This window comes from Cnephaeus nilssonii (genome assembly GCF_951640355.1).
Source record: "Cnephaeus nilssonii genome assembly, chromosome: 7".
NCBI classification, from domain to species: domain Eukaryota; kingdom Metazoa; phylum Chordata; class Mammalia; order Chiroptera; family Vespertilionidae; genus Cnephaeus; species Cnephaeus nilssonii.
Window position 1 is genome coordinate 20,325,458 of NC_137078.1, and position 12,035 is coordinate 20,337,492.

General features: G+C 41.7%; 1 protein-coding gene across 1 annotated transcript in view; it reads right to left on the minus strand.

Moving 5' to 3' along the window:
• The window catches only part of ADTRP (androgen dependent TFPI regulating protein), a 70,468-nt gene that overhangs the window by 37,388 nt on the left and 21,045 nt on the right, over positions 1 to 12,035 (minus strand). Inside the window, exon 4 of the mRNA XM_079776488.1 lies at positions 11,897 to 11,998. Within this exon, the coding sequence (XP_079632614.1) occupies positions 11,897 to 11,998 (102 nt within the window). The remainder of the gene's footprint in view (positions 1 to 11,896; positions 11,999 to 12,035) is intronic.

Sequence of the window (12,035 nt, forward strand, 5' to 3'; positions counted from 1 at the left end):
AATTTCCATTACTTTCTTGTCAGTAAGTCAAACATTTAAAACATTGTAGATGCCTTGTAATGTTTGTTTATTTAAGGCTACTGTTCCACGCTGCAGCCTGAAACAGAAGTCACTCAGAATTTTGATTCTTTTGTCAGGGTTTGTGGGCATGATTTGGAAGGAACCAGGAATTTTATGGTCATGTATCAGTCATAATTGCCTCAGGAACACAGAAGTCCATCAAGGCATTCCAAGGAGGAAGGTTTTAGAGAGTAGGCAGCTAGCTGTTGGAAAGGGTAGGACAGTAAAAGTCAGAAAAGTTCTGCTGGAAAAGGGGGATTCCAGGGAGCTGGCCCAGAAGCTGGAGCAAATCTCAAGTCTCTGGGAGCTGCCAACATTGGGATCTCAGCAACTTGTAGTATAAAGTGTGTGGTTCCTAGGTGTTTGTCCAGCAGCCGCTGCTAACCTTGTGTCTGTAATCTTCCTACACAGCTATACATCTCCCTAGAGACAAATGGATTCTTCTCTTCCTTTAACAGCTTATGAGAATGCCTCTCACTGGATAACTCTCACCTGGAATCACATGCAGAAAGGGCTTCTAGGAGCTGTGTGTGGTTCCAGGCTTATCACTTGCTACACAGAGCAGAATGGAGAAGGGGAGATAGTGATTTCAAGTTGACAACAATTTGGCATAGATCCTTAAGTATTACTGATACAACTTCATGTTGTACATATTTTATTTTCTCCTAATAACATGGCTGAAAATTAAGAACTAACACACCCATTTTGTTTTTATTTATTTCAGAGAGGAAGGGAGAGAAAGAAGGAGGTAGAAATATCAATGATGAGAGAGAATCATTGCTCAGCTACCTCCTGCATGCCCCCTACTGGGGGTTGAGCCCACAACCTGAGCATGTGCTCTGACCAGGAATGAAACTGAGACTTACTGGTTCATAGGTTGATGCTCAACCACTGAGCCCACCTGCCAGGCTAACACACCCATTTTAAAAGACCAAAATCCAGAGAGGTCTATTAACTTTTCCAAAACCACATAGGAGATAATGGCAGAAATGGGGCCAGAATCGAGGATTTCCTAGTACTGAAGTAAATTATTTTCATGAAATAAAATGTTAACTTGTAGAAAATATCCAAGATTATAATTTCTGCAACTTAGACAAAGAACTAAGACATTTTGCTTCCATTCACCACAATCTGACTTTTAGACATCAAGTTCCAGCATCTTTCTTCCTGATAATCTATCCCTTTCAACTTTTTAGTCCCAAGAGAAACTTAGCAGATAGTGAAAGGACATTTGTGAAGGTAGAATATGATTCCAAGATGGTTCATTTCCTGGCGACCTGTATCTGGGGATGTCTTGAGCTATCTGTACCATGCTCTAAGAGTTACCACCTCAAAAAAAGCCATCACGATGAAGTGTCATTTCCATTGGACATGCACTCAATATTCCAACTGTCAAATATTACTCAGCAAGTACTTCTTAAGCACATTTTTTATTTTTTGCCAGGCTTACAATTCCTGTGATCATCATGATATTTCCATGCTACTAACTCTGACATTATTAGGTTAGCAAAGTATTTTAAAATATGTCAGTAAAAGTATGCATATTAATTAAAATGTTCCTACATATAAGCCTTAAACTACACTCCCTGAGCTGATTAGAGACAAAAGACTTTTATTAAATACTATTTGATAGGTTAAGTATTTTAATATCTCTGCCAATCATTGCTACAAAAGAATATTTATTGTCAAGCCTGAAATGGATGAAAAAAGGAAATATTAGCATATTATTGTCTGTTACGGCTGTATGTTCTTAAGGTAACAGCAAAAACAGCATTTTTAAGCAATGGCCAGGACATCTTGCCCCTGGTGGAGGCCTGTTATCTACCATCAGGTTTTCATTCTGTTTTAAACGCTCATAATTAAATGACTCATTCTTTGAGTGGATGGATGGAGTGTGAAGCAACATGCTTATAGATTTTTGTGTTAATGGAGATGCTCTTTAGTAGCATATGGAGCACTTTCAGTTGTCAGTCCACTGTGGATATATACTTGGCACTCAGTGTAGAAGCACTGAGCATAAAAACAGGATCCCCACTTTGAACAAACCTTTATTCACACTTCTTCCTCGCTTTGCTTTAGCTTTGCTGTAGTGTAAAATTTTAGAGAAAATGGATGAATCTAGCAAATATGTGAAGGAGATCGAAACAGGATGAAGCTAGTTAGTAAGTAAGGATGGTGATAGATTGGAAAAGTTGGTGAAATTTAGGAGGAAGTTGGCAAAGCAAGTACCTCTGTGTAAATGAACATGCCCATTGGATTGGGAGAGAGGAATAAAGGCAGGGATAAGGATTAAAAATACTAGACATAAAGTATCCGAAAGCTAGGAATCCATGTGTGTAGCTTTTGGGCAAGTGGAATCACCATCAAGACGACCAGATAAGGCCCTGCAGAAATATTCTACTGACTGGTAACACAAAGATCTAGAGGTGAGAGGGAGTAGGAGGATTTGGACAAACTCAAATTCCCATTTAACCACAAGACTGCTCTGTAGGCAGAGAAGATAAAGAGACCAGGCAAGAGATGTGGGGGCTGGTCAAAAGCCTGTCAGCAGCTCCTTGTTCAAGGGAAGGACGGGATTTCACAGCTGTCAGTCAGTGTCTGGGTTGTGTAGCAATGAGAGGCACAATGGGGCCGCTTCTGTGCTGCCCTCTAATCAGGAAGAGGATGATGTCCATTTGAATCTCACAGAAAGGCTCTCCCACCCACCCACCCACTGGGCAGCTCTTGGACATTTTCATTTCTGTTCTGAGATCACAGGATTTTAGCTCTTTTCTATGCACTTAGATTTGATTTCTTTTTTTTTTCTCTTGGAATTTCAGAGGGGTTTTGGATCTTCAGTAATGAGTTTCTCCATCCTGGTTATTCTCCAGCATAATGTCATTCTTGCCGTTGGTAGTATTACACATGGTTGCCATGGAAGTGAGGATTAATTACATCACACAGGAGGGGAGGAGACCCACTAGCAAACCCTCTGGGGCACCGAATGATTTCAACTATTCAATTCCTAGTAACTTCTTAGAAGACAGGATATATTTTTTTGATCATTACAATTTTTGACCTTGTTTTTGAAGCTGGGATGTATTTTTTACTGTTATTCTCCTATTTAAAAAGGAGGCTATGGATAGAGACTCAATGGATATTGGGATAATGGAATTATACTAGTAAAAGCAAGCTACTTTTCAGCACACATTGAAAGTTCTCTGAATTGGAATTTTAAAAAAAATAGAAGATATACTTTCACCATTTTGATTCCTGTTCTCAAGAGCTGAAGAAAGCAGGCACCGTGCATGCTTGGTTCTAGTTATATAAAATCTTAAAAGGGTTGGTAATCCTTTGGCAGCTCATTATCAGAATCTCCTCTATTTGCCTTAAGACTTCCTGAGGGGTAAGATGCCTTTATTGTCCTTACTCAGCTAATTCTGCTTCTTAATTCCAGGTCAGCTTCTAGTTTCATTGCTGAGCTTTAAGCATTCATTTAGCTTCTCCTTATTTCCTAGGTGAATGCCTTTGGGGAGTCCAGCCCATCTTAGAGTAAGAAGTGAATGGAATGAATAAAGGGACAGCTAGAAAGTGTTTTAACCAAGAGGACAATCCATAAATAACACTGTAGTGATTAACCTGAAAAAATATCCAAGTAAATATCTGTGTGCTGCAAATGATTCCATTTTCATTCTTGCTCAGGAGCTTCAGAACAATGCTCTGAAAAAGGGTCTTTCCAGTGGTACAATATTGAAGCATCCATTCATTTTCTTAACTAGTGAATCTCCACCCTCGCCAGAGCCACATGACAAGTTTTTTACCATTACCATTTTCTGGTCATTGTGGCCATCTTGTTTTCTCTTTCTAATGTGGACCTGGTATAGAGTAGAGAATTGCCAGAGAATATTTTAGAATTTAATGGTACAACAAATTTGAAGGAGGAAGAGGCCATGAATCAAGGAATGTAGGCAGACTGAAGGTGGAAAAGACAAAGAAACAAATTCCCCTCTAGAGTCTCCAGAAGGAATGCAGTTCTGTTGATACCTTGCTTTTATCTCATAAGACACATTTTGAACTTCTGACCTCTAGAACTATCCTACATAATAAAAAGGTAATGTGTAAATTACCATCACTCCGCTACGCCCACGATTAGGCCAGCGGGAGACACAGGGGGTGGGAGACGGGGTGGCTGGGGTGGTGATTGGGCCGGCAGGACGCTGAGCTCGCGTTGCCAGCGGGTGCGCCATGGCTGTGCTGGGGCACAGACGGGCCTCTGGGGCAGTGAGCCGGACGTTTGGAGGTTTGGAGGCAGCGCGGGTGGGCGGGCGGCATGGCTCCCGGGGGAGGAGTCTGGCGGCAGTTGGGCCGCAGGAGCACGTGGCGGTGTCCAGTTGTCCGCAGAGGACTCGGGTTTCCACGAAGGCAGAGGAGGCGGCGGGGCCCCAGCCTTCCTGGACGGGAGGCGAAGGCAAGACCCCTGCCTGGGCTCCTGCCGAAGGAGGACCACGCCCCCGCCCCGCCTCCCCAGGAGGACCACGCCCCCGCCCCGCCTCGCCCTAGAGGCCCAGGGACTTCTGAGCTGCCAGCCACACCGGGTCCTGACCAGCGGACAGACAGCCTACACGTGCATGATTAAATCATGCACTGGGCCTCTAGTAAGTTAATAAATTGTCTCATTTTAAGCCATAAGGTTATGTTCATTTCTTACCACAGCAAAGAAGACTAATACATACAGCATTAAGGCTCTATCTCTCCCCACCACTCCACAAACTGCTCTCATACCAGAGAGTTCAATATTGCCAAATCCAATGGAAAATTTTAACTTAAGTCATCTTACAGTGTCATCTTATTTGACCTCTCAGCAGCTTTTGACATAAAATACTTCCTCTTTCTTGAAACATTTTTATACTTGACTTCCAGGAGAGACTACACTACACTGGGTTTCCTCCTAAGTCATTGGCACCTTTTTCTCAACTGCCTTTGTTGAATTTTCCCGCTTTTCCTCCCAAGCACTGAAAGTCTAAGGCTTAGTCCTGGGATATAGTTTCTAACCACTCTGACTCCCTAGGAGATATTATTTTACTTTAAAATCAATCTTTATGATGAAGACAACCAAATCTATGTCACCTGCCCAGAACTCTCCCCTAGGCTTATACGTCCAACTACATATTCTGCATCTAGATTTTGTTGTCTAACAGGAATCTCAGGAATAATTTCATCCACTACAATCCTTTTACCTCTCCTAGCATCTCTGTCCATACCGCTTCCCTGTGTCTCAAGCTAAAAAGCTTATCTCATCAACTCTACTACCATCCATGCCCCTAACCCAAGCCATCATTTCCTACTGTACTTTGTAAACACCTCCTAACTGGTCTTCACTCCTCCCTTCTCCATCACACCTCCATTGTGTCCATCCTTAGTGTTCGTCTTCTACACGACAGTGAATGTGATGCTCTTGAAATGCGAGCAAGATGAATAAGTAAAATGCAAATAGATGATAGATAGATAGATAGATAGATAGATAGATAGATAGATAGATAGATAGAGATAGATAGACAGATAATAGATAGACAAACAGAGAGATAGATACAGAGATAGATACAGAGGTAAGTGCTGGGGAAGAAAGAGGGATTTACATAACCCTAAGCACTATTTTATATATATGTATTGTATTGGGAAGAAACAGGTAAGGCCTGCTCTCCAGTCTTTATATAGTTTATATAGTTTAAACATTGAAAGTGCTTCCTCAGCAGGAAAGGCCTCCCTGAAAAGATCCCCTCCCCATCATACTCAGAATAAAATCATAACTCCATTGTAAGTCATGTGAGGCATAATCGCAACCCTGGCTGCAGTTCCATCACTCGCCTCTTTATTCAGCCTGAACCAGCCACACTGTCCGTTTTTGCTGTTTCCTAAAGATGCTGGTGGTTCCTCTCAGGGTCTTCGTCCTTCCTGTTCTGTCTGCCTGAGCCTTTCTGCCAGAACTTCCCGTGGTGCCTCCCTCACATTACCCAGATTTCTGTTTAAATATCAGTTCATCATAGAGGGATTCCCTGACCGCCTTGATTGCCCAGTTCCTAGAAAACAGCTTGGCTCATAGTAAGCACTCTCTAAGTAAGATTATATATGTGTGTGTGTATGTATGTATGTATAAAATAAGCAGACTCCCTATGGTGAGGGAAAACTTTATTAAAATTGGTGTCAATAAAAGTGTTGCTTACAAAGATATTTATGCAGGGCTTTACTTTGGGCCAACTCACTGTATAAGAGCTGCATGGTTTTGCCGAAACCGGTTTGGCTCAGTGGATAGAGCATTGGCCTGCGGACTCAAGAGTCCCAGGTTCGATTCCAGTCAAGGGCATGTACCTTGGTTGCGGGCACCTCCCCAGTAGGGGGTGTGCAAGAGGCAGCTGATCAATGTTTCTCTCTCATCGATGTTTCTAATTCTCTATCCCTCTCTCTCTGTAAAAAATCAATAAAATATATTAAAAAAAAAAAAGAGCTGCATGGTTTCATTAAGTTTGGACAAAGCTTCACGTGTCCTCCAAAGGATCTCACTTACCATCCTGTGAGTGACATGGGCTGGGCACTGTATCAGCAGAACTTACTCTGGCTCATGTCTTATATCATGTGGAAACAGAAGTGGATGGGAGATGAGTCCCCCATGAGAACCTTGACCAGGTCCCTCTTTCTTTTCAGACATGCACTTACAGGGGACTAGTAGAGGGTGTTGTTTTTAACCGTACAAATGTTCTCCTGAATATTCTTCAGAACACAGCCTCTGCTTTTAGCAAGTTACAAAACTGAGTGTTTGTGGGGGAAATATAAATATACATATATATTATTAGATATATAATGTCTATAATTTAAGCTTTTTGAGGTTAGAAGCCATATCTCATATTTCTCTTATTACCCCATAGAAATGAAAACAGCACTAAGCATATAATAATGACTTTGAAAAATGAGTATTCTTAATTTTGTCTTTTTGATATGAACTCAGCATTAGAAATCATCTGGGGTCCTTCTTTTCCAGTATATGCTTGGTTATGTTAGGAGATCTTAACCTGAGGCCCATAAATGGAATTTTGTAGGTCCATAAAACTTCTAAAATACTACACAAAATTTTATGGGTATTTGTGTTTTCTTTGGGAAAAGGTCCATAGATTTCCTTTGGTTCACAAAGGGGTCTATTCTCTGAAGGTTGAAAACAGCTTAGCCATCCAGACATGTATCGATTGTGGGTCTCCTATGCCCAGAGGAAGGGCTGGGTGAATAAGGAAGGCAGGCAGGAGGGCTCTATAATGTTGGTGGACAAAGGGTGGCCATTTGGTGCTGAAATGCCTGCAGTCAACCTTCTTTACTCACCAGGACTCACCTATCTCAACATAGCAGCCCAACAATTTCACAAGAAGGTGCGAGAGAGAAATCTGAAATTATGTCTGAATTTAATGATAGATAACATGTTGCATGCTATGAGGGAGGAATAAACTGGAAAGTTAGAGTTTCACTCCCTTGACATTTTGAGTCCTGGAGAGGGCTCAGAGGTCTTTCAGTTCCTTCAGTCACGACCCACATAATATTTTTTTCAAGTGATAAATGACAACACATTAAGTAACAAAGTAGCTGTATTTGGGATGCTTTACACAGCCATAGGAAGGCCTGACTCGTAAGAGCAGATTGTTTGTGAATGAAGTCTTTTAGTTCTAAAACTCTGATCATGGTTTAAGGGTTTTACATGATAATAACATACTTATTCAGTCCTTGATAGTTTACAAAGTATTGTGTTAGTGTACGTAGCTAGATATTAATAAGAAAGGAAGCAAAGGAAATCAAACATTATTGTTACACCAGGAAACTACAGCTTCACACACTCCAGGGGATCACAGTATTGCCCCACAAGGTTTAACACCCCTCCCTTCCCTCCTCTGGTACTGGATTAGGGAGGGGGTGCAGGGGGAGGTAAGCACATACACAATAGAAGTCAAAATGGCACAGGGGGTGGTGCTTGACCATAGAGTCCTGTCAATCTAGCCTGGGGAAAGAAGAGATTGGTTGGGAGGTGGACCCATTCATTAGAAGTCATCAAAAGCTTGGGAAGTTGATTGGCTATTTTGAAAAAGTGCTTGATCCTTCTCAAGCCTGAGATGATATAATTCCAGGGAACAAAGAAGAGCTCTCTCTCACCCACTAACCCATGCTCACCCCTTGAGCTAGCGTGTTCTCTCTCCATAGCCACGTGGCCTTAGCAGCTGTGCAGCCAGGTAGGAGCCCGTGTACAGCACAGCAGTGGATCATAGATGGGAACTCCAGCTAAGCTAGCTGGATGGTGAGAAAGGCTGGACTGGAGGAGCTTTAATATGGCACAGGAACGCTGGACAATAGCCGTATTTCTGACACTGATAGTCCATGGCAGGACAGATGGAGATGGGACATTGGGAACCAGGAGGCAGCCTTCTATTTTCACCCAAATAAATCTTACCACCAGACCTCATCCTCCCTCATGGGTCTCCAAACATGCCTTTTCTTGTGACACTGCATAGACCCCACTTCCACAGCAACACTTACATCACGTTCTCAACAACTGTGTACTATTTTTCAAACATAGAGGAGGCTCTGAATGGGTTCCCTGATCTATCCCACCCCTCTTTGGGGGAAACTTAAGCAATTTAGATTAATTTCCTGAGAAATATGTGTCCCAGCTCCCTTCGGGTTGGCATCTGATGGTTTCCTCAGTTACTGAGTCCTCTTCCTGCTAAATCTGCCTGCTCTCCTCCTAGCTCTAGTAGTCATTTGATAAGTCCTGAGGAGCTAATGTTTTCCTGGCAAACCTGGAGGGATACTTTCCCTTCTTTCATGAAGACTGGAGAACTGTTAGCAGTAAAATAATCAGGTTGATGTACTTTAAACAAGGCAGCTGGTTCAAAGGGGAGTTCTTAGGGCACCAGTGAATGGCAGCCTGTCCATGATTGATGCAAATATTTCACTTATGTTACTATTTGGTTTGAATATAAGACCAAGGTAGAAAAATGTTCCTTAGAGATGATGGTCAGCTTTGAATGGTCCTACTGCAATGACAAGTCTCCAGTGAGCTGGAAAGCTTGCACTGGGAGGATTCCAAAGACTTGATAAATCATGAAAGTTTTAGAACTTCACTGTGCCAAAGGGGAGAGTGGTATTTATTAATTTGACAAATATTACTCATAAAACTCAGGGCATCATCACAAATGGCAATAGGGAAAATATTTCAAAGCTAAGGACAAAATCAAAAATGTAACTACTGTGAAATGAAGGAACCTTTCAGGAAAGTTTGACACTGGCTATGTATGCCAGTAATTCTTATATTGTGGAGGAGAAAGAGAAAGGAGCAGTACAGGAAGCAATTTCCCACATACTGTGTAGGCAACTAGTACCAAATGTCTGGCCTGACTGCCCATCATCATTCTGGCTGCCACAGTGGTGGCTTCTGGGTATTCATTTCTTTGGGTTGTCATGGAAAGACACTGTTAAAATGTAGATAGTGTTAACAAAGTGACTGGGTAACAGCCATTTCCATATTTGTTTATACTAGTATTTAAGAAGTTAGCAGAAACCATCCCTTGACACAATATGCCAGGAGGACTTAATGATGACAGAAAATGTCCAGAATAGGAGACACAATCTGGAGAGAGGGATGAGGTGCAGTCACGAAGACACTGGATTTGGAAACATGGAAGTTTGGAGATGACCACATTAGGGATACCCAAAGCTGTTTCTGCGGACGCCAACCTTTTCCCCTAGAAATGCTCTGTTGGGAGTTTCTCCATTTAAATTAACGGAATCACAGAGTCTGTGTCTGATTGAAGACAGGTAGCCACCTCTTCTTTTCTCTTATCACCATTGCCCCACCTCCTTTGTCCCTAGCCCCCTCTCTCTAAGACATTCAGTTTACTTCATTGACCAAATGACTAGGAACAAATAGAAATTCCAGGTTGTGAAGACATAAAAACATTTTTGGAATTCTGCTGTACAGTGTCCTCTTTGCTCTTGGTTGTGATGCACATTGTACAGCCATCTAAAAATCCACATGGTGGTTTAGCAAGGTCACAGAAGCTGGGTGTCACCAAAGCAAGTATTTGAAATAAATCCAACCTTATTTCCACTGGAAAATGGAACCTAAAGAGCTGGGAAGCTTGGAACAGTTGCAGGAAAACACTACATGAGCTCACCAAGCCTGGAAAAGGTGTGATATATGTGGTTGGCCCCAAATAAAAGTCTGCCTTTTTTTTAGTTTAGTAACATCTACCTCAGTCAGTTGTCCCAAATCACTTCATTTTTGTAAATCAAATTTGGGCTTATTAGCATACAGATGGGGATTCTGGATTTTTTAAGTGAGAATTCTCACTTTGCTGTGTTAATCAAGCAATCTTTTGCTTGCCTGGTAAATTATGAAACCTGATCAAACCTCAGTTCTGCACTCACTTGCAGCAAAAGATAAGGGGGACCAGAATTAGCCTTGGATTTAAATCCTAGTGTAGCCACTTACCAGCTCTGTGGCCCCAGGCAAATCACTTAACTTCTCTGAGCTTTTTTTCCTAATTTGTAAAAATCAGCATTAGAGTTGTTATCAAAAGAAGGTTGTGTGAATTAAATGAACTCATATTTGAGGAACATGCTTCGTAAAGTACCATGAAAAAGCAGGAATATTCCCTACAGAGGTGTCTCAGATTAACATTAATGGGAATTAGAAAGGTGGTCAGACGTTCCCCAAAGGAGGTGGTCAGACAAAAGAAGGTGGTAGGAGAGGGTCCCTGAGAAGTGAGATTTATTTAATATATAGTTTTTGGTCCTAAACTCTAAATTAGTTTAGAACTTGAATATCTTAGTCAGTAATCAGTACCTCATTGAACACATGTTTAAAACTGAAACTACATTTTTCTGAGGAATGAGGTATGTGGAAGGGCAAGTCAGTGGACTAAGCTGCTTTTCTGGATTGGAAACCATGTGAGTGTTAGGACAATGGAAAGATTGTAGGTAAAAGAAAATCTGTGATCTTGGGGCATGTTAATAATGCTAGTCCCTTGTGATTTTTGCTGGTTTTTAAAAGTCATTTGCTTCACAGACTCTGAAACCTCATTCTGAGCTCCTAACTAACGTGAAATGCATTTGTGTGAAACAGCTAAGCTAGACGTTGAACGATTTCTTCATGCATGTATTGCCAGTGACTCAGGCCCATCCTTCATCCAAGACCTGGACAGCCTCGCTCCCACTCTGCTTATCCAGGTCACTGTTACTGGTATTTAGACACTACTAACCTGAATATCTCAGAGTAAGTCCGGTTTACTATTTAGCCCTTGAAAAATAAGTGCATGAGTAAAAAAACAAACAGGAATGTATTCATAGAAACATGTAAATGATCATTTTACTTGCGATAAATAGTCCTGATCAGGTGTTAGCTAAGAAGCTGCTGCTGAGCTCTGAGATAGTCTTTGGATGTCGGGGTGGATTTTCTTAAGCTTGCTTACTTCCATTCCTGGACCAGAATTTTCATTACATGTTACTTGTTGAAGTCACTTCTCTTTCAGGATGGCAGTCACCCAGAAGTTGCCTGCCCTTATGGTTGCATGTCTTTTCAATGACTTCATATGTAACTTGGCAGAGTCATTCCTGGACACCCCTCTGCTCTCAGTGACTGAAATCACAGTACCAGTTTTTGTTCGTTTATATCTTCAATGAGCACTTTAAATAGTGACAGGACAGAGAGGGAGGAGAGAACAGGATGTTGGAGATTGAGGAAAAGATCTGAAACAAACAAGGAACTTTGGAGTTCAATCCAGAGGCTATTGCCTTTCTATATTCACTAAATTCCCCCCTCACTTACCATTGCATGATTGAGCCACACTGGAAAGATACCATCTAGGGCCTTAGGGTAAACGAGTTCTCGGTCATAGAGAAAGAGTAGCCAGAATGACAAAAATACAAACTGGAAAATAAAACATAAAAATAGCATTAGGTTTGTT